This window comes from Scyliorhinus torazame, chromosome 1, assembly GCF_047496885.1.
Source record: "Scyliorhinus torazame isolate Kashiwa2021f chromosome 1, sScyTor2.1, whole genome shotgun sequence".
NCBI lineage: Eukaryota > Metazoa > Chordata > Chondrichthyes > Carcharhiniformes > Scyliorhinidae > Scyliorhinus > Scyliorhinus torazame.
Genome location: NC_092707.1, coordinates 303,170,199 through 303,193,983, shown reverse-complemented (window position 1 = coordinate 303,193,983; position 23,785 = coordinate 303,170,199). Strand labels below are relative to the sequence as shown.

Sequence of the window (23,785 nt, the reverse complement as noted above, 5' to 3'; positions counted from 1 at the left end):
AACATCGACTGCACTGCCCTCATCTACCTTCTTGTTTACCCCTTCAAAAAACTCAATCAAATTGGTGAGACGTGACTTTCCCCTTATAAAGCCATGCTGACTTTCCCTAATTAGCCCTTGCCTGTCTAAATGCCTGTAGATCCTGTCCCTCAGAATACCCTCTAACAATTTACCCACTACAGAAGTAAGGCTAACCGATCTGTAGTTCCCAGGCTTATCCCTACAGCCTTTCTTAAACAAGGACACAACATTTGCTACCCTCCAATCTTCAGGCACCTCTCCTGTGGCTGTCGATGATTCAAATATCTCAGCTAGGGGGCTGGCAATTTCCTCCCTAGCCTCCCCCAACGTCCTGGGATACATTTGGTCAGGTCCCGCATATTTATCTATCTTGATGCGCTTTAATACTTCCAGCACCTCCTTCTCTGTAATATGTACACTCCTCAAGACATCACTTTTTATTTCCCAAATTTCCCTAACATTTGTGCCTTTCTCAACAGTAAATACTGATGAGAAATATTCATTTAAGACCTCTTCCATCTCTTGTGGGTCTGCACATAGATGATCTACTTTATCCTTAAGAGACCCTACCCTCTCCCTAGTCCCCCTTTTACCCTTTATGTATCTGTAAAAGTTCTTTGGATTTTCCTTTGCCTTATCTGCCAAGACAATCTCATGTCCCCTTTTTGCCCTCCTGATTTCTCTTAACTCTACTCCAACAGGCCCGATACTCTTCAAGGGATCCACTATTCCCAGCTGCCTATGCATGTCATATGGCTCCTTCTTCCTTTTGACCATGGCGTCAATACCCCAGTCATCCAGGGTTCCCTCGTTCTACCAGCTACCCTTCATTCTAAGAGGAATGTGCTCATCCTGGACCCTAGTTCACACCTTTTTGAAAGACTCCCACTTGCCAGCTGACCCCTTGCTTGCAAACAGGCGCCCCCAATCAACTTTTGAAAGTTCCCGTCGAATACCCTCGAAATTGGCCTTGCACCAATTTAGAATTTTAACTTTTGGGCCAGAACTATAATTCTCCAAAGCTATGTTAAAACTAATGGAATTATGGTCACTAGTCCCAAAGTGATCCCTCACTAACACTTCCGTCACCTGCCCTTCCTTATTGCCCGAGAGGTCAGGTTTTGCCCCCTCTCTAGTTGGGCCATCCACATATTGAATGAGGAATTCTTCCTGAATACAGTTGACAAATTTCTCTCCACCCAAACTCCTAGTGCTATGGCTGTCCCAGTTAATGTTGGGAAAGTTAAAGTCCCCAACTATTACCACCCTATTTTACCGGCAGCTATCTGTAATCTCTTTATATATTTGCTCCTCTATCCCGCTGACTATTTGGGGCTTATAGTATAGTCCTATCAAAGTGATCTCACCCTTCTTATTTTTCGGTTCTACCCATATAGACTCAGTGGGCTAACCCTCAGATATATCCTCTCTGTACTGCCGTCATACTGTCCCTAATCAAAAATGCAACTCCCCCTCCTCTCCTAGTCTATCTTTCATATAGCATCTGTACCCTGGAACATTGAGCTGCCAACCCTGCTCCTCCTTCAGCCATGTTTCCGTAATAGTTATCATATCCCAGTCCCATGTACCTATCCATGCCCTGAGTTCATGTGCCTTGCCTGTTAGGCCTCTTGCATTGAAATAAATGCAGTTCAATCTGTTTCTCTGCCTTCCACGTTTCTCCTCACTGACTTTTGTTTCTATCCTCTCTTTACTACCCTCCGACTTCCTGCATTGGCTCCCACCCCCCTGCCACATTAGTTTAAACTCTCCCCAACAGCACTAGCAAACAACCCCCCTAGGACATTGGTTCTAGTCCTGCCCAGGTGTCGACCGTCCAATTTGTAATGGCCCCACATCTCCCAGAATCGGTTCCAATGTCCCCAAAATCTGAATCCCTTCCTCCTGCACCATCTCTCAAGCCACACATAAGAGGGTACCATTTGTGATGGCTAGGGAGGTGCGGGGCCCGGGGGTCAGTTTGCAATGGTCAGTGGGGTTTTGGAGGGCCCCCCGGTTGTACTAGTAAACTTATGCGCCTAACTAATAATAATAATAACTGCTTAGTCACAAGTAGGCTTCAATGAAGTTACTGTGAAAAGCCCCTAGTCGCCACATTCCGGCACCTGTACGGGGAGGCCGGTACGGGAACTGAACCCACACTGCTGGCCTTGATCTGCATTACAAGCCAGCTGTTTAGCCCACTGTGCTAAATAACAGAGAATTTGTTAAGCGGATGGTGACAGACATCCCAGATCTAGACTTGCATAAATTAATAATGGGTGCCGATTTTAACTGTGTGATGGAGCATCAGTTGGGACCGTTCAAGGCCAAGAACAATGGGTAAATTAGGAGGAACGGCGAAGGAACTAGGGATTTTAATGGACCATATGTTCGGCATCCGGGAGGAAGTTTTCATAGTTCTCCCATGTGCATTGGCTGTACTCACATATAGATTTGTTCGTAGTGGGCAACTCGATTCGCCCGGGGATAGTGGGGGTGGAACATGGAGCGATACTAGTTTTGGACTACTTGCCGCATTTTATGGATTGCAGGTTGGGTGTGGGACAGCGCGGGAGATATCCGGCTATACAGGGATAGAAGGTAGGGGCGTCCGTTATCCCCACTTCTGTTCACATTGGCTATCGAACCTGTGACTATTTAGTCAGGAGAGTGGTCAGACATTCTAAGGGGAGGTAGGGACCATAGAATCTCGTTGTATACAGATGACTTGCTGTATATTTCTAATCCCTTGGATTGTATGGATAAGATTATTTATTGGAGACATTTGGTGCTTTTTCAGTCTACAAATTGAATATGCCCAAAAGTAAAGTATTTCCAGTGAATGACCCTGGGGAGGGGGGCAGATTTGAGTGCCATAACATTTAAGATGATTAGGAGCAGGTTTAGGTATTTGTGTATTCAGGTGGCTCATAATTTGACCATGATGTCGAAATGGAATCTGGCTGGCTTGGTGGAGGGGGTGAAAAGGGATCTGAAGAGGTGGGATGCCCTCCCACTTTCATTAGCTGGGATGGTGCAGACGGTCAAGATGAACGTCCTGTCAAGATTTCGGTTTGTGTTTCAATCCCTCCCGGTATTCCTGCCAACAGCTTTCTTTTTTTAAGTTGGACAGGATAATCATGGCATTCGTATGGGTTTGCAAGACAACAGGGATTCGACGGGTGTTTTTACAAAGAAAGCGGAAGGTGGGGGGCTTGCGCTCCCAAACTTGCTGTATTATGACTGGGCGGCGAATGCGGAGAAGGTCTGGCAGTGGTAAGGGGAGGAAAGAGTGGAGTGGGTGCAGGTGAAGGAGGCTTTGTGTGTGGGGGTAAATTGGAGGGCTCTGGCTGCAGCCCTGTTTCAGTTTGCCCCAGGGATGTATATGGTGAGTCCAGTGGTGGCTTGGTCCTGAAAGATTCAGAACGAGCTGAGGCGGCATTTTGGCATTGGGGGGGGGGGGGGGGAATATTGCTGCTGGCCCCCATTTGTGGGAATCACCGGTTTGCCCCAGCAAGGATGAATGCGATATATATGCGAAGGTAGGGGCAGCACGGTGACAGTGGTTAGCACTGCTGCCTACAGCACTTAGGACCCCCATCCCTGGGTCACTGTCCGTGTGGAGTTTGCACATTCTGCCAGTGTCTGCATGGGTTTCACTCCCACAACCCAAAGATCTGCAGGTAAGTGGGATTGGCCACACTAAATTGCCCCTTAATTGGAAAAAAAATAATTCGGTACTTTAAATTTAAAAAACAATACATATATGCGAAGGTAGAGGGAGGGGTGGAAGGGTGAGGGACGTGTTCGTGGAGGGAAGGTTCGCAAGGTTGGGGGAGTTGCAGGAGAAATAAGAGTTGCCGGAGGTTTGTGGTTGGGGTTACGAAATTTTGTGCAGGAGGTGCCCTCATTCGCCAGTGCACACTCTGTTGGACAGGTTGCTATCGCCAAATGAGTTGAAGTGAGAGGTGGATTGCGGCCATCTACAGATGGCCGGTGAGCACAGGGAAAGTGTCAATCGAGGTGAAGCAGCAGTGGGAGGAAGAGCTGGCCATGGAGTTTCGAAAGGGATGCGTGGAGTAGGATTATGCACCGGGTCAATGCAATGTGGTTCTGTGACAGATGAGCTTGGTACAGTTCAAGGTAGGGCCCACATGATGCAGGCGCGGATCAGAGGGCTCGTTGCAGATGTAGAGAATGAGAGAGAGATTTTATTTCATAGAATTGACAGTGCAGAAGGAAGCCATTCGAGTCTGCCCCGGCCCTTGGAAAGAACACCTCTACCCCATAACCCACCTATGGAAGTTGTTCTCCTCATTGTTTAAGGACCTGTTTCGTTGCCAGCTAGTGGGGCTGGGGAGATAGAGAGGAGAAAACGTCAAATAATGGGGATTATGTTTTTTGATTGATTAGGTGTTTATGTATGCACTGTTTGAATAGAGTGGTTAGCACTGCTGCCTCACGGTGCCCAGGACCCAGGTTCGATCCTGGCCCCGGATCACTGTCCGTGTGGAGTTTGCACATTTTCCCCATGACTGCGTGGGTCTTGCCCCCCCAAGCCCAAAAATGTGCAAATTAGGTGGATTGGCCACGCTAAATTGCCTCTTAATTGGAAAGAAATTGGGCACTCTAAATTTTTAATAAATATATATATAACAGACCAGGCTGGTTTCCATTACAGTTTAGAAGAGCCGGGGCGGCTTGATTTAAGTAGACAAGATCCTGAACGATTTTGACATGGAAAGGGTGTTTCCTCTTGTGTAGGGAGTCCAGAACTAGGGAGCACTGTTTTTCTTTAAATTAGGGCTCACCCTTTTAGGATAGATGCATGGGAAAAATATTCTGAGGGTTGTGTGACTATGGAACTCTGTCTCAGAAGGCAGTTTCACTGAATGTTTTAAAGGTGGGAGTTGGATGGATTCCCTTGTATAACAGGAACCCAAGGTTATTGGGGGTAGATGGGAGTGTAGAACTTGAAAAGCAAACTGATCAGTCATGACCTTATCAAATGATGGAGCAGGCTGGAGGGATTGAATGGCTTACTTCTGCTCCTATTTCATATGTTCGGAATAGGATTGTCCAACCTGGAAAATAGTTTGAGGACCAGAGATTTGGGGCTCTCAGTTCACAAATCATTTAAAGCTAGTATAGAAAAAGGTCAACATGCAGGTTCGAGACTCTGCCAGAAAGAAGATACAGAGCTGCCCAGTAGAGTCGGCTTCCACATTGCTGAAGGAGGTGCTGACGAGTGGGGGACTGGAGAAGGGGGTAGTATCGGCAGTTTACGGGTCTATTTTGGAGGATGAGAAGGCGCCACTAGAAAGGATCAAGATAAAGTGGGAGGAAGAGTTGGGAGAGGATATGGAGGAGGGGTTCTGGTGTGAGGTGCTGTCATACTGTCCCTAATCAGTAGGGGGGCAAACCACGTTCATATGTTTTGGTCCTGTCCAAAGCTGGAGGATGACTGGAAGGAGGTGTTTAGGGTAATCTCTAAAGTGGTGCACGTGAAACTGGACCCGGGCCCTCGGGTGGCCATATTCAGGGTGTCGGATCAGCCAGGGTTGGAAATGGGCGCAGAGGCAGATGTTGTAGCCTTCGCCTCGTTGATCGTCCGAAGACAGATCCTGTTAGGGTGGCGATCAACCTCTCCACCCGGCGTCCTGGCGTGGCAGGGGGACCTGCCGGAATTCTTGACACTTGAAAAGGTCAAATTTGAACTGAGGTGGATGGAGAGCTTTTACAATTCATGGGCGTTATTCATTATGCACTTTCGAGAATTGGATCACATCGAACATTAGGGGGTGGGGGCTGGGAGGGTTAGGTGGAGAGGGGCTGTATGTATTAATGATATCTTATGGGTGATTCCTGCTTCCTTTTTGTCCTTTATGTTAACATGCGGGCTCATGCCTGGCGTTTGGTGGGAGGATGTGATTGTTGTTATTGATATAGGGATTGACATTACATTCGTTACTGATTATTGTTTATTGTTGGGTACAAATTTGGGAGAAAATGTGAAAAGGGAGAATAAAAAATATTTTTTAAATAAAAAAGGTCAATGTAGCTTTTATCTCAAAGGGCAGAAAGTTTGCGTTACAATTATATTGAGCCTTGGCCAGATCACCTGTAGATGTCAGAAAGGGCCCATTGACCTTGGGATAGAATATAGCATATTCACTAGAATGATAGCAGGCTTAGTGGGTAAAATTGTGACAAAAGGCTGCAAAGATTTGGCTTGTATTTCCTAGAGTGCAGACAACTGTGGGGTGATCTAATCAAGGTGGTTAAAACATTAAAGATTTGAGAGGGTAAATAGAGAAACCATTTCTTCTGAAGGATGAAATCCAGGGAGGACAAAACTTTATACCTAGAACTTGCTCCGAAAAGCTATGGACTCTGGGACAACTGAGTTTTCAAAACTGAGATCAACAGATTATTTAGCTGCAGATACCAAATGGTACGGAGCTACAGCAGGGAATAGAATGAGGTATATATTAACTATGATCGAACTGAATGGCAAGCAGGCTTGGGAAGCTAAAGAGTCTACCCTTGTTCCTTATGGAGTTGAGGGGAAGAAGCTTTCATAAGTATAGGAGATATTCATTCCAATCACTTACCTTCACACTGATTTCTGGGAAGAATCTTCCATCTGGTTTTTATTACATTCTCCAAGATTTGCAGTGCATAGTACTGTAATTAGATGAAAAGGCAGCATGAATAAAAATCTCAGATTTTTACTATCGCATATTCAAAACATTATCAGCCACATTCTCATAAAATGCTTGCCTGCCATTTCTCTCATTACTAATCAAAGTCTGCCCTTTTAATTAAAAAAAAAAGAAAAACAAAACAAAATCCAATCTATAGTACTTTACACCTGAGGATTATGATTTCATGCAATTGTTATGTCGTCCTTCACAAAGCTATAAATTTTAACAAACTGTCAAGTAGTCTTGCTGTTGGTCAGGGTTCACACCAGTGAGAAATGCATCAAGTCTCGCACAACAGAAATGAAGTCCTGCAGCCTCATGTTTCTCTTATCTATCTGGTGTTGCTCTTCAGGAACAGCAAGACAACCCACAGACTAATTTGCTGTGTAGATTTCAATTTCCCCAGTTTACTTTAGGATCGATAAACACTTAAAACTGTTAAAAGTTGTCAGATATTTCAAGGAACATATTTCAACCATAGGGATCAAGTGTTTAGTGAAATATGAAAATATTACACCTTATACAAAGTGAGTAAAGCAATAGATTTTGATTCTTTAGACTTAAGCTTTTAAACAAAAAGATAAGCATCAAGAATGTTTTTCAATTAGAAAATTAACTCATTTCACTCAAGTCATTTAATATCTAGTAGAACATTGTCTTTTTTAAAAATTCTGCATTTCTCTTCTGGGGAAAAGTTAAGCTGTAAATTAAGACAGCTGAAATAATCTTTAGGGCTCAGAGTAACACAGCAATACACTAATGTAGAGAACATGGGACAGCAGGTGATGATCTATCCTACCACCAATTTGAGCCATGCAATCCAGAGGAAAGTGAACCTATCAAGCGCCTTTTACTGCACCAAAGCCAGAGGTCCAGGACAGGTCAGCATACCAAGTTTAAGTGGAAGAATAGCACATGATGGCACGGAGAGGGGCTTAAAAGTAAATACCTGTTTGAATTAGAAAATAGTTTTGTGCAGTATTTGAGGTGCATAGAAATGTCGAGTAAATTAATTGGAATTCAATATTTTAAGCACTTCCACTGCACAGGTTACAGCCTCACAATCAAAGTCTTCAAATTTGTCACACTGCCAAAATGATGCATCAGCAACCAAATTGGTTAGTAACAGCAGCAGCTATAAATTGTGTGTGGTCAAGTTGCTTAGCTCTAAGAATAAATCTATTGATGAATGAGTAAAATAATAGGAGAATAGGACTATTGATCCCTACAGGAGAAATAATTCCCATATATTATTTTTTCCTCAAATCCTATTTATTATACCTCTAAACCCTTTCCCTTAAAACAAAGTCATTGATGAACAGAATTCAGTTAAAGGGAATCAAAAGGGTAGACCTTGTGGAGGCCTGCCGTCAAAGCCTAGCTGTGTCAGTTGCACAGGAAGACACCCCTTTTCTTCCTATTACAATCAACATAATGAACATTATGATTAATGTCAAGTAGCATTAACAGTTTGAATAAAAAAATACTAAAAAATAAAATGATTGCATAAAACGGAGTAAAGCCAAATATCAGCGCATAAAATTTAGCACCAAATGATTTTAAATTTAGGTATTCAAGAGATTCTTTACCTTCAGTTTTCTCTCTGTTCCTCTAATCATCTCATTTGTGACAAGATACAATTTGAGAGTTTTATAAATACTGTTGACAAATCAGCTTAAAAATTAGTAATAACTGTCAGTAACAAAGCAATGCAACAGGCAACAGAACAAGGCAAAAGACCTTCACTTAGATTAGGTTAAACTTTGAGGAAGACCTGTATGAAAGATATTCAATCTCGTGTCACAACTTTTGAATTCAATTTGAAGCATTGCAAGTGTTAAATACAGCAGATTCCCTGCTGAATTTAGTAAACTTTGCCAATCTACCAATGCATTGGATAGATGTAAAATGAAATAATTTTTGTTTTGTGCTAGATCCTCATTAGCAAGTCACAGAAAAATCAATAAAAGCAAATGTTGGAAATACTAAACAGGCCTGGCAGAACCCGTTTTATCTCAGATCTCCAGTATTTTCCAGCATGGAAAAATTAAACTTATTTTCAACATGTTAAATGTAACTTTTACAAATTAAAAGGTACATCGACTTCATCAAGGATTACCATAATAGGTACGGAGGGCTAGTGGCGTTGTACTTCCAAAAGGTAGCAGTGGAAGCCATGGTCCAAAATAATTGACTATTCAATGCCACTGGACTGTTTGGCAAGGAGTGAAGATTTTTCAGAGCCAACCCACCCACCCACTTCATTTTAATACTGTAGTCGAGAATATAGTTATCAATAGAAAAGCAAACTCTGGTCATTTGATTTATTTTCATATCTGTATGACCAGTTTGCTCTACTCAACAATGGAGACAAAATGTACCTAAGCTCCATGGTACAATTTTATTTTAATACATCATCTCAGAATAACAGTCACCATGTTGCCATGCAAACACCTGAATTTCTTCAAATCTACAGAAATGGTTTTAAATTTGCTTAGTTGCCTTCCCCAAAGTTTAGTGTTCCAGATTCAGATTTAGAAGATTTCTCACTTACTTTGGTGTTCATATTTTGTGAAAATTCCAGAATTGTGTCAACTCTTGTCCATGCATCAGGATGCTCTTTTAAATGAGTCAAGACCTCCTGTGCCATTCTTTGCTAAGAGAAGAAAGAATTTCTACAATTATTTGGAATCACCTTACAAAAAACAACAACGTGACAGGAAGCCATTATCAGTTACTCTGTACAGTTCTAAAGTCAACATAACCACACTAAATTAGCAAAACATAGGATTAGTAAATCCTCTGGGGCAAATATCATATACTCTTGGGCACTGAAGGAGATATGCAGAGCACCAGTCATCAAGGAAGAATTGCTAGCACTGCAAAGGTTCACAGCACTGAAAATAAAATTAAAAATAAGAACAGTGTTTGAAGTGCAGCAATAAATTTGAAAAACAGCGATAAACCCTGCAAGTTTATAATAACTCAAAACAGCAGTTTGGACTAAAAGGGAATGATATTACCAAACAACCTTCCGTGAATTATTTGAAAAAAATTCGGAACAGAAAACACTCAATTTAAGCTTCTACCAAGAAGTCTACCCGCCTTATTAATTTATTTGGGCCAGGAGTGACAAACACCACATCAAACAAGCTGCTTCGAACCTACGAAACAGACTTCCAAACCTGCTGGTGCAATGTAAATCTGGCAAGGAAGCATTAAATGATTGAACATTCCCAATATGATAAGGCCTACCAAGACATGCAACGCGCGGTCATGGTAATACAGGAAACCGAACAACAGGTTGAGCAGTTGCAGAAACAGTGCAACGACTTAAAAGCAGCCCTACGAGCACTCCACACTTCCACGACGGAACAAAGGCAGAGCTCGGTAGATCACGCAAAGTGACGGAAGCAAATTGTAGAATTGCAATCTCTGCTTTCCGTTCAGAATGGGTTTCAGAGCATGTTTGGACCCCAGTTAGACCAGGAAAACGGCCCCGAATGGCAGGAGTTAAATGAGACTGCACACAGATATGTACATGGGACATGTACACAGGAAAAACCCCAGAAACGAAAAGCACCCCAACCCCCGACTGCACAGGCAAAACACACCCCTATGAACCCTGTAACCACACAGCGTAAAACCACAACAGAAGGAGACGCAGATTTCCTGTACACGACCCCGTTAACCGTAACCCAATTACGGGAGGCGTGTGACAAAATTACACCATTCCTACCCACATCGGACCCCCACCAGTTCTTTGATAGAGTAAAACAGCAGCCGACCATGTACGGCCTGGATGAAAAGGAGCAAGTGAATCACAGTTTTAAGCCTCGACCCTTCAGTTGTGGCAGCCCTTCCCGACCCACAGAATGTAGGAGGAGGCACACTTCAAGAAATGCACACAGCGATCCTAGATGCAATCGGCAATAACAAAGGAGACCCCGTAGAAGGTCTAAACAAATATAGGCAGAAAAAGACAGAGCACCCCACAGCGTTTGCTGGACGCTTGTGAATTCATTTTTCAGCGGTATTTGGAGTTAGCCCGCGCCCATTTGATCCCAGATAACATGCCCAAATGGACTCGCATCCTAGCCTCTCACGCGACAGAGGCAGGACAGAGAGCTTGCGCAAATTATGGCCCCTCAGACGAGGCCCACAACGAGAAATGGGTTTTGAAAAGATTGTCCTGCACTTGGGAGCAGCCCATCCAAGGCAAAACAGCATTGGGTAGACCAGAGGAAGAACAGGCAGACATGCATCCAGTTAGTACACACCAGAACCCCGCATGGGTAAATGAGGGCAGGAAAAGCCCACAGCAACCCAAATCCCAGGTGTGTTACAATTGTGGACTATGAGGACACTACGCACGAGAATGTCAAGCGCCCCAGAAGCAGCAGAGAAACCAACAGACAGGCACCCTAAATAAGAATAGGGCAAAGCTAATTCACAGCGTTAGCGCCTGTTCTGAGAACGCAGATATGAATGGCACCGAACACTGATGGTGTTCGGGCCCTCCAACTTGGGTCTGTGACACCCTTTGGGACAAGTCCAGTAGACCGGTAGTGGCAGGCAAAGTCTGGGGACACCCCGTAGAATTCCTTTGGGACACAGGAGGGCCCCGCACCACGCTCAATTCCCCCACGATGTTTCAGCAAGACATGTGGCCCACTACAGACACCATTATACTCAGCGGTTTTACAGGTCATTTACAGCAGGGACACATCACAGCCCCTGTAGCAATCCAGATAGGGAACATTAAAACTAAACAGCCCGTAGTTCTGGTCGATCTACCCCAGACACATCTTAGGAATTGACTTCATGAGCTCCCACAATCTTTCATTTAATCCGGTAAATAAATGTGTATGGAAAATGGCACGAGCCCCCGCCATGCTCACAGTTGGAGAGTATGTAAATAGAATCAGCGCAGTGGGAGACTTCTGGTTCGACCCTCGAGCAATTAGTCAGGACAAACAAGTTAGGGAAGTCCTGCAGCAACACAAAGCTGCATTTGCACAGCACAAGCACGACTTGTGGCAAGATCGTTGGCTTAGTGAATATTACAGGCCCCGACCCCAAAAGCAGTACGGTTTTCCCCAAGAAGCAGAGGGAGAAATCTCAACTGTAATACAGAGTTTGCTTGATCAAGGCGTACTCAGATCAGTAGCCTCCACGAATAACGCACCAATTTGGCCCGTCAGGAAACCCGATGGATCATGGCGACTGACCATTGATTACTGGGAACTGAACAAAGTAACCCCAGTAGCAGCCTCCACCGTAGCCACAAGTCTCGAAACCATGCTCAAACAGGGACTACAGTCAAAAATAATTTCGGTTTTGGACATTAGCAACGGCTTTTGGTCCATTCCATTGGATAAAGCGTGCCAATAAAAATTTGCATTCACATTCCAGGGACAACAATATATGTGGACATGCCTTCCACAACTCCCCCTCCATTTTCCACCGACAGCTGGCAAATGGATTAGCAAAATTTTCCCGACCCAATTGTCTGGTTCAATATGTAGATGATCTGCTACTGCAGACGGACACAAAGGGAGAGCACATTCCGCTTCTCGCCGAACTTTTAGGACTCCTACAACAGATTGTATGTAAAGTGAACCCCACGAAGGCCCAGATTTTGCAGGAAAAAGTGATTTACTTGGGTACAGTAATCACACATGGTAAACGAGAGATCGAGCACAAGAGAATTGACTCGATCGTCAAATTGCCCCTTTCCCATAACGTAACAGCCCACCTGTCATTTCTAGGACTGGTTGGCTACTGTAGAAACCATATTGGCGGTTTCGCCACAAAAGCAGCGCCCTATCCGAACTTCAAGAAACAAGCACCTTGGGAATGGCTTCCACAGCACAAGGATGCCGTGGATGCATTAAAAAGAGCCCTCAGCACAGCTCCCGCGTTACAGGTCCCAGATCCACTTTCCCCGTATGCAATTGAAGTTGCAAGCATCAACCGAACGCTTTCGGCCGTGCTCCTCCAAGAACACCATGACCGATTAGGCCCCGTGGCATACGCCTCACGCTAGTTAGACCCTGTCGAGCAAGGATTTTCTGCCTGCGAAAGGCACCTGCTCGCAGTTTTTGGGCAGTACAATACTTTGCCTACATTACAGGACTCAACCCAATTACCATTCTCACTGAACACACCCTAACACAGCTACTACTAGATGGTAGACTTAAGGATGGCACAGTCAGCCAAATCCACGCAGCCCGTTGGACCCTTTTTTTACAGGAACGGGACATAACAGTTAAGAGAACCAAGACCCACACTTTCCTAGCCGATAATTTACAATATGCAGGTACCTCACTTGAGTGTGAGATCATCTCCACTAAACATAATACAGGACCCTTTATACCTAAGCCAGTTCCCAGGAAAGCAGGTACTACACCCCAGCCCACAGACACGTGCGCACCCCTTAGAATCTATGTGGATGGCTCCGCCACAGTTTTAAATGGGAAAAGAATTACCGGTTGCGGTATTTATGTAGAGGATGCGCGTCCTAGAAGAGATTTTGTTAAAATTGCCAGGACACTTAGGCTCGCAGGCAGCAGAACTGGCAGCCATAGCGTACATTGTACATCACCCAGACTCGTTTCCGACCCCAGCCGGCATATATTCGGACAGTTTATATGTCTGCAACAGTTTAACCGAATTCCTACCCCTGTGGGAAACTAGAGGATTTGTTTCCGCAGACGGAAAGCCCCTACCCTCAGCCCCATTACTCCGGCATAGCCTAGAGACAGCTGAAGATAGGAAATATGGCATTATTAAAGTTCGCAGTCATCATCGTTCTTCCCCCCCCAGTAACGTTAAAGCAGAAGCCCTAGCGAAGGCAGGTTCCAGACATGGTCACTTTTGGAAACCCCCCCGAAAGCGCCCCAGTACACACGGTTCAGGTCTCACAGACCAACATTCAAGATTTGGCAAAGGCTCAAAAAGATGAGAAACTCAGGGAAGTTTTAAAAGGCAACTTCCCAGCCCCTTATGATAAGTTTAAAAACACGATAACCACACATGATGGTGTGATTCTAAAAGACAGCATTTAGGTAGTCCCCAGCCAGGACAGGAACCAAATTATTTGTCAGTTCCATGACAATAATGGACACCAGGGCTTTGAACCCACCCTAGCCCACCTCAGACCTCTCTGCTGGTGGCCTGATTTAAAAGCCGATGTTACTCACTACATTGAAAATTGCTTGATCTGTGCCCAGAATAATCCGGACAGATATGCAAGAATGGCTCAGCTTAGTCACACCCGCCCCATTAATTGCCCCAGGACGAATTTGCAGATAGACTACATAGGACCCCTACCCCCCTGCAGAAAGTTATAAGTATGTGTTGGTGGTCATTGACACCTTCACAAAATGGGTGGAAGCTTTTCCATCAAGAACAAACACGGCCAAAACGACAGCTAAAATCCTAACACAGCACATCTTTACAAGATGGGGCCTCCCACGCAGTATAGAGTCCGATCAAGGCTCCCATTTTACAGGACGAGTGATGAAAAACGTCCTCACAATTTTCGGCATATAGCAAAAATTTCATATTGCATACCACCCCCAATCAAGCGGCATTGTAGAAAGGATGAACAGAACTCTAAAAGCCACCTCAGGAAAATGGCGCAACAGCACCTGGGACACCGTTCTCCCATTTGCATTAATGTTCATTCGAAACACAGTATCCACGTCCACAGGATACACCCCCACACCCTCATGACCGGACGCCCCATGAAAGGGACAGTATTTAATAGGACTGGATTTGGCCAGCCCCACAGTCACCACCCTCGCGCATGAAAAAGCAGTACAGCAGATTATTGATAATGTAAAGGCAGCCCAGCTCGCAGCAGCTGTCAGACTTGGAGCACGGAAGAAACAAAGCAAGGCTTGCTTTGATAAAAACGGTACACGCCACCGAGTTTGCAGTAGGGCAGCAAGTGATGCTATCCCTATACACCCCAGTTCATTACTTTCCCCCAAATTTTCCGGACCGTACTCCATCTCTAACAAAGTCAGCCCCTCTGTATACAAGATCACATATCCCAATGGCAAGTCTGCGTGGTTTCACAGAAACCAGCTTGCGGTTTATGGCTCGCAGAACAACCATGCACACATCTCGCTTGCAGCAGCAGATGAGCACGCCCCGCCCACGAATGACGTATTCCTACCCTCCCCCAACCAGTCCAGCCTGTCCTCAGACACGACTTCGACTCCACCCCCAGAGGCACGACTCCGCCTCTCCCTTCCTTCAACCAGCAGTGACAGCGATAGAGACAGCGATAGCAACAGCCCCAGCACACCACAATTACACCCTTGCACCAGGCCCCATTCACAGCGATTCTGAACATGATTCCAGTGATCCCTTTGAGATAACGTACGTTAAAGCCCCTGACCCACCGCCCGACGATTATGGATTAAAACCTAGCAGCTCCAACCTCGACACAAGATCCTGGCACCGAGACAATTCATTCAGGCTCATCCGGAATGATGAGATGTTCCCAATTCGCCCCATGCAGCTTTAGCAAACCTACTCCAGTCAAGAGTATGGCGGCCGGGAGAAGATGATAACATAGAGTCTGACTCCCACAAAACGAATCCCTTTGCGACTGTTAGCTACTGAGCAATGAGGTGTCCAGATGATGGTAAAAAAGGAACCGATGGAAGAGTTACGGTGTCCTTTCTGATGGAACCTGCACCATGTTTATAATGCATGTTTGTTTGTTATTGTGAATGTTAAATGTTCTTTGTTCATTTAAAGATTTTCATGGCCCCACGCCACCACTCTTAACGCCCACTGGCAGTTAATGGAACAAGTTTGTCGACAGAAAACCGTTCAGAGGAACTAGTTTGTCGGCAGACAACCAATCATAGCTACTCTTCTGATTCTAAGGTAATCATAAGAGGCAGACCCCACGACGACCACAAATTCTTACCATTCTTGCCGGTCGCTCAGGCAGTGGAGAAATGGCACTGGTCCCGCCCTGCCTGAGGACCCCCCTCTGGTCAGCTACGCTTGGGTAGAGCACACACGACACTGGTCACCGTCCTACCCGGGGATTCCACCCATTCTTACCCGCCGTGGCCCATACGCACCCCATTTTGGCTCTTTAAGTTCAAAACTCTTTTGTTTCTTTATGCCAGGTGATGAACTTGTCACACCAGGTCGGTGTATCAGTAACTGGTTGCTTCCAGATGCTATTTACATCCTCAAACACTGGGATGGTAGATCGCACAGGCTGCGAGACAGCTCGCACTGTGTCAAGTTTTTTCTTGGATGTCTTGTCCAAAATATTTGGTTTAAAAGAAATGAGGAAGTCACAGATGGTGACCAATTATAATGGGTAATTGGCAATAAGAGGACAGACAGACAGACATACGAGATCTTAAGCAAGATAATAACAGATATTATGCTGGTGTCCATAGAACTTCGGAACCTCAGAAGAAAAGAGAGAAAGGAGGAAAGATGAAGACAACCATCATGCTCTACAGTTGGATCTTAGCGGGATCCTTCTAGTTGCACGCGGACGCTACCCCCCTGACCCCTACCACGCAGGCCGTAAATGTTTCCCACCCCTGCCATACACCAAACCCCAAGATAGTTACCGATACACCGACCTGGTGTGACATGTTCATCACCTGGCATTCCTATCCTACGTTGTGGAATCACTATTAGTACTTGCGATACTCTGCAGTGTCGTTCAGACTCTAAGACTGAGGAAATGGCAGAGGAAGGCCTCCCGCACACGCACTCTGATATACACCCTCAGATCCCCTATTTTCGGACTTCAACAAACCCCCCAACCCCTTTAAAGTGAATTAAAGGGCATCCGTTTTTTTGTGTGCGTTTTGTTTGTTCCAATAGAAAGAAATGTAAAACTCGGTGCTTGACTGCCAAGCTAGAGAGACCGATGTTGCTGCTATTGGTACAGTTTAAAATGTTGTAAATTCTTTTGATTGTTTGAGTCAGGATAGTTTAGTTAAGGATAGTTAGAGGTTCCAGTTTTTTTATTTTGTAATGCATGCCTGAATGTCATAGCGCTCCGTAGAATTTTATAATGATGTATGTACATAAATAATCTAGGTAAAAGTTGCAATTCATAGGACAGAGCAGTGTAGAGCCCATGAAGTGCTTACGGGTGCCCAACTAGGGAGGAGAACGAAGACGACGCAGTTATTTGATCCTTCACGCTTCACGTTGAGGATCACAAAGAGGGAATATAGCCACCTGGGATGGCCATTTCCAGAATACAAAATGGACATTTGCAAAGATTGCAGGGGAAAATGGACAATGTTAAGAAAGCAAGCAGGCACAGAGCCTGTCTGCATATTGGAGCAATAGCTCCCAGACAAGACTGAAACTGTAGGCCCATTAGCATACAGATGGCCCACCTCCAGGAACAAAGGGAGATACCTAAGTAACCGATCCAGCTCCACACCTCGCAGCGCCAGTTCCCTAAACCGAAAGCAGAAAACAAAGCAGGCAAACGGCCACCTAGGACACGCCCAGCCATCAGGGCACCCACCCCTTTATTGGTCAGGATCAATGCAGATAATCAAGATGCGGTCCAATTAATTGGGGTCAAGTTCAAGGCCCGCCGAAAAGCACGCGAAGCCACCTTCAGGTATAAGAAGGAGGCCCCAGAAGAGAATCGCTCTCTTGGACTTGGCTCTCACAGCGGAGAGACCCGTCCACCAGCTGCACCTGAAGCAAGTAAGTCCAAGGTCAACGCTCGCTACCAAATGGACGACCTTAGCCGTTTCCCCTCTACCACTTTGACCCCAGCAGCCTCAGATCCGAATAACGGCCATTGTTCCTCTGACTGAGTGGGCGCCCGAAGCTAAGTATAGGCTTTAGCAGTAGTGATAGTTTGGTCTGTAGTATTTCGTGCATGAGTAGATATTACTGCGTGTGTAAATAAATAGTATAGACTTTGAACTAACTAACTGGTGTATTGGCTCTTTTGATTAGTATTCGGGTTTGAACCTTGTGGCGGTATCGAAAAATACCTGGCGACTCTAGAGCAAACATAATTAGGATTAAGGAAGGCGACCATATTGACCGCCATATTCAGAGCCAACCAAAGAGAGCAACAAAACCCATTTATCGCCATGCAGCTTCTCAACTTCTTGTTCACTTTTAGCAACTGTAACTAAATAAGGCCCATTTGCCAGCTTATTTGAGTTTATCTTGGATTGGGTTTTCAAGATTAAGGAAGCTCTTCGGCATTTTGGAGGAATATGGGTGCAAGTGTAATTTATTGATCACGTACAAAACACCCTTCCCATGAATACAGCATCTTAAAAAAGTGCCATGAGGCAGACTTTCCCCCAGGTTTCCCTACACACCTTTTGAGTGGGCTAATTCGGAATTTCATTTCTGCTCGGAAATAACTGATTGTTGACTCCAACATCTTTTGCCAATTCAAAAGGTTCAGTTACATCACTTAATAGAAATGCAAATTTTATTGACTTTTTCATTCGTTACAGGGTCCACTTCTAACTAAAACATTTGCTGAATGTTGAAAATTATTATTGTTTGGTGTATTTTTATAGGGGTGCATGTGTGGCTACTGACTGTGTATGGCAGTGAATAGGAATGGCATTTTACAAAAGTAATGGACATTTTTAAACAGCGAGAGGATAACAAGTTGCGAATGATTATTATACAGCTCTAAAGTCAGCATAACCATAATAAATCACCTTTGGACACCACAAAGGACTGCACAGCTAATTAAACACTTTTGAAAAGTGATTAGTGATGTATAGTGGTGTAACATGGCAGCCTGTTTACCCACAGCAAGGAGATAAATGACCAAATAATCTGTTTGTTGAAGGATTTTTGTTGACCGACAATGAGAAATGTGATGGGGGTATTTTACATAATTTGTATTAATGTCACAAGTAGGTTTACATCAACACTGCAATGGAGTTACTGTAAAAATAGTCTAGTCGCCACACTCCGGCACCTGTTCGGGTACACTGAGGGAGAATTCAGAATGCCCGATTCACCCAACAAGCACGCCTTGGGACTTTTGGGAGGAAATCGGAGCACCCGGAGGAGACCCACGCAGACACGGGGGAGAACATGCAGACTCCGCACAGGCAGTGACCCAAGACGGGTCCCTGGTGCTGTGAAGCAACAGTGCTAACCGCTGTGATACCGTGCCGATTACATCAACAGATGGGCAGATAAAAGCACCTCTGTCAATCCAACCCTTTTGCGCACTGCATTAAAGTACCAGAGAAGCTCTTGTATTCAAGTCCTGGAAGAAGCAAGACAGTGTCACCATCAAGCCCAAGCCTGACATAATTTTGGCAATTAATTTTCAAGCATCACAGTAACATGTTGCTGCAGTAAATCTTAGTCACTCCATAATCTTCTTACCAAAATAAGCAATTACAAATCCCATTGTTATTACATGGAATGTATAGCACAGAAACAGGTAATTTACTCAAACTGGTCTATGCCAGCATTTATACTCCACAGACCCTTTGCCCATCCCTCTTCAACTAACAACATCAGCATTTCCTTTTATTCCTTTCCCCCTCATTTGGTCTCCCCTTAAATGCAGCTATACTATTTGCCTCAACCTCTTATGTGATCACTCTTTCAATAAAGTACTCCTCCTGAATTCCTAATTGTATTTATTAATTACCATTTTATATCCAAGGGTTCTAACATTGATCTCCCACAAGTGGAAACATCTCAACATATACCCTAGCAAATCCTTGAGGAACAAAACAAGAGTCCTATGCCTGTTCAGTCTTTCCTGGTAACGATATCCTCGGAGTCCTGGTATAAACTTTGTGGTTTTTTTTTTTGCATGTTCTCCAATACCTCAATAACCTTTTTTAAAAATAACCATGAAGACCAGAACAAGACACAAAATTCCAAGTGTGGTCTGACCAAAGTTCTATAGAGGTTGAACATTTATCCCTCTGGAAATCTGTTTTTTTTAAAATGGCCGTATTAACTTGTGAACAGTTGTCTGAGTCTCAATTCCCTTAGAACACCATATCCCACTGTGCCACGAGTGGCTACCTTTAACCGCCTGATTCTTGTTTAATAGCCAGCTTACTTTCCATTCTGCTACCTGTCTCTTGACCTATGTTCCGACCATAATCACAAGCCTTATAAACACCTTTGGAAAATGCAAAATTTTAATGTACCACATTAAAGTAGTAACAGAGTAGACAAAAATAAAGAATTCAATAAGATTCATCTAGCAAAGCTTTCCCTTTTGAAATTCATGTTGACTACTCCATAATATTCTTGTTTTTGGGGCCTGGATTTTGGATTCAGCAGTGATCAACAGCGTTCACCATTCATTACACATTTTCTTTTTGTGGAATTTTGTACGGCAACATGCAGTAATTAGTTTAGTGCCCTCGTCAGGGGATCTGGGACCAGTGAGAACAAGGCAAGCAACGGTGTCTCTGAAACCAGATTAAAGAATCCTTTTTGAGACAGTCTTTAAACCAAAAAGTGCTAGCTAAAATGTCATGTGTGATCACACATGTTCCTATGGCGAAGGTTGCTATCCGATCTTCTAAATAATTGTGCGTGGCAATAGCCTCGCCGTTATTTCTATTCCAAAATTGAGGTCTAGATGGTTTGCTATTATACGGTCAAGTAAAGATTCCTTCACCTTTCCCAACACTAATGTTAATCCAACTGGCTTACAATTGTCTTTACTTATTTTAAATATAGGTAAAACATTAGCTGTTCGCCAGTTTTATGGCACTATTTAAAAGCACACCTATCACTTCACGCAACTATTTAAATATCTGGCTGCAATCCATATATATTGATTATTCAGCTTATTCATTTGTTACCTGTGCACCTTCTCCATGGTACAAGCAATTCACCACATTATCCAGAAGGTTTATATCAAGCTTCTGAGTGAAGTCCAGCAGCTGGCGAGCTGCATGGTCTGCTAAAATTGTCATTATGGCTGGCATAGATTACTGCAAGAAAAAACTTGCTGTAATTCCTAAATAAATTAAAAAGAAAAAAGTTGAAACATTCTATTGGAAAACACCCAGTGCTGGTCGAAAATACCATAAAATAAAAAATACATAAATATATAATCTCATTACAGAAACATGAAAATAGCCAAGATGGTAACAATACTGAATTTAAGTCAAAATGAAGCAAATAGTCATCATCCTTGCAAATTGCATCACAAGACTCACCGTCTTGTTTAAATATATCAATTTTTTTACAGAATACAACTCTACGATCAAACCCGAGGTAGAACAGACATTAGACAAGATAACAGGAGTTTCTCTCGCAATACTTTAACCAACAGACAATAGATTAAACACATGGAACCAAATTCCAAGTCACAAGCTAGGAGATGACCGACTAGAAGACGGTCAGTCAAGAATGTTTCCATTTGAACTACAATATCATTCGGTCACTTCTGGCCACCAGATACAGTTCATTAAGAATGGGATGGTATCCTACAAGCAACAGACTGCCTTTTTCCTATGGATTTTTATAAAGTATAATACTTAATTTTACAGATAAATTGGCATGTACCAATGGGTGAATTAGAAAAAACGTTCTTTAAAAAAAGAAGATCCCATCTGGTTTGTTCAGTTACTTGATTTCAGATGATGTAGCAACAATATTCTATGTAAGCTTAACATGACTTCCCTGCATTACAACTAGCCCAGCATCCCAGAATAATAATGGGGAGAAAAAGAGGAAAGAACAAAAAGAAAACAAGAGGATTCCCATTCCTGTCACTGTGCAGCGAATCCGACTGGAATGACATTGTGTGGATGTCAGGCAAGGACAGGACTGGGTTCAGATGTGATACCCCACAGTGAAATAGCCTGCCAACACTCACTGTCTAGGTTGGCACTGAACAGTAACCACTTGGGCAAGATACCAGAGGATGCCCAGCGCTGTGGAACAGTACCCCCAGTACGAGTCAACATCTTCAGGAAAAGGTGTAAACTGGAAAAAATGTTGGCAAACGTACACATTTTAAATTAAGTAATGCACAAAGTTGAGTCAATACAAATATATTACGAGATTATAACAAAATAGGCTGCAAAACGATCCCCTATTTGGGATGGGGAGGGAAGAAGTGATTCTGAAAGGTTCCAAGTTGACATTACAATGAAAATTTAACACCAAACCATCAATTCTTTCTCCAATTTTAAGTATTATATACCAATATTTATTATCTTAAAAGAGCTGCCTGCCATGTTGGACTTTAAGATTGCTCAAATTTTGAATTATCCATTGGTTAACATCTAAACCTCATTTAGCCTGCACATAGATCAACTCTGAAAGCTATCCCCTTAATTAAAAAGAATTTGCATTCACCGGGAACTCCATAAAAACTAAAGTCTAGTGGAAATTCTGAGATTCAACTACATTGCTAAATATTAGCTTAAAAGACGCATGCAATAATTCATATAACTTGTCGCCGTCCTGTCACTTTTTGCTCCACTTAGTAACCTCTCTAATGATTCGCTGGTAAGACAAGTTTTACATTTCTGTTTAATGACGTGTGTACCAATCTTTTTTCTTAAATACCCAAGTTCTAGCCATCTTACCTGTAAAAGTGATCGTACTCGCATGATCGAGCTTGCTTTAAAACTTAAATGATATTAACTACACAAAGCATCCAGAGCCTTGACCTGTGTCAATTTTAGTCAAGTGCGCTTAAAAGAAAATTCGCAATATGTTAAAAAAATCCGTACAAAATAAAAAAAAACGTTCACCAAAAACAATCACATACCAAAGTAGTTACTCTTTTTAAAAAAAATAAAAGACACTTCCGAAGAGTCCCCTCCCAGACTGGGGAGCATGGCGAGACCATCACGTGACCAGTAGGTGCAGTGATTCCGCAGCCGAGCCTCGGCCGTTATTTCTGGAATGTTCCACTCCAGATTTCAACAGACCCGGCAGCCGGACGGACTCAGTGGAATTTAAAGCTCCACAGACACAGTCGCACATAAAGTGATCCAACTCCGCCCCCCCCCCCACCATGCTCCCTCCCCACACACCGCCACTTTCTGGCGGTCACATCACCCCCCCCACACAGCGGCTCCGTGTGGTAAGCTCGGGTCATGCAGGCCTATCCCTCGGCACAGTTGGGAGTTTGCAGCCAGGCCTCGACGGCGGCGGCACTACCACCACCGCGGAAAGAATCTCAAAACTTATGAACACTCACCCAAAATGGGATTGTTTTTGGCTAAACTGCTAGCCTCCTTCAGTCTAAATGAACGAGCTTCCGCCACACACCGGCTCAGCAACCTTTTAAAAAATCTTACCCGACACAGTAGTTCGGTTGAAGGCGAGGTAGTGGGTGGGTAGGTTGTCTCGGGGGGGGGGGGGGGGAGAAAGGGGCAAGAAATCAAATGGCGGGAATTTAAAAAAAATACAAGCACACGCTCAAGGTCGCCTCTTCCCCTTTTTTTATGCTTCTTTTGGTCCAAAGTCAAAAAGCAAAATAAAAAAAACAGTGCTGGAGCTAATCGGCCACAATTTGAAACACTCACTCCACTCTGCAATTTTGTCAAACTGTGCGAGTTAACAATTGAACAAAAATGAAAACAACCGCCATGCCCGATTTACTTTTTTTTTTCAGAAAGATTTTTTATCTCTTCCGATTCATTTTTCGGGAGCGTTTTTGTAGCAGACCGTGTTCTACTAACAACCTCGAAAGCTTCTCTGGCAAAACTAGTAACCGGTTGTAACCGGTTCAGACTGGGAGATTCCATCTCGGTTTAGTTTTCTGCCGATAGGGCGTCAGTATCACAAACAGACCAGTCGCGCCGCCTCACGCCGCGTCATACGTAAACGTCGGTCAAACGGACGCCGCGAGCGCGAGCCCCTCCCCCAACATTGAGTGCGCGCCGCAGTTTGAAACGGTTGGACCTAATTCGTATGATGTGTTTTATGAGGGGGTCGGTCGGTGGATTTGGGAATTGTACTGCGCATTAGGCTGAAAAGTCCGTACTTTCCAGTTTTAAGAAGCCTCAAGATCTGCGCGACAAAATTGACTAATT

General features: G+C 44.0%; 1 protein-coding gene across 12 annotated transcripts in view; it reads right to left on the bottom strand.

The window, feature by feature from the left end:
* The window catches only part of LOC140423272 (exportin-1), a 91,569-nt gene extending 68,049 nt beyond the window's left edge, over positions 1-23,520 (bottom strand). The window contains exons 1-6 of one of the 12 annotated variants that reach the window (XM_072507766.1): positions 23,276-23,519; positions 21,610-21,719; positions 20,588-20,745; positions 9,286-9,387; positions 8,321-8,350; positions 6,639-6,711 (exon numbers count right to left, since the gene is read on the bottom strand). In XM_072507766.1, coding sequence (XP_072363867.1) covers positions 6,639-6,711; positions 8,321-8,350; positions 9,286-9,387; positions 20,588-20,713 — 331 coding nt within the window. In that variant the 5' untranslated portion in view covers positions 20,714-20,745; positions 21,610-21,719; positions 23,276-23,519. Of the gene's footprint in view, positions 1-6,638; positions 6,712-8,320; positions 8,351-9,285; positions 9,388-20,587; positions 20,746-21,609; positions 21,720-22,327; positions 22,482-22,512; positions 22,689-22,947 lie in introns of those variants that run through there. The other 11 variants (XM_072507769.1, XM_072507764.1, XM_072507774.1 and 8 more) reach the window with 11 other exon arrangements.
* Positions 23,521-23,785: the final 265 nt, after the last annotated feature.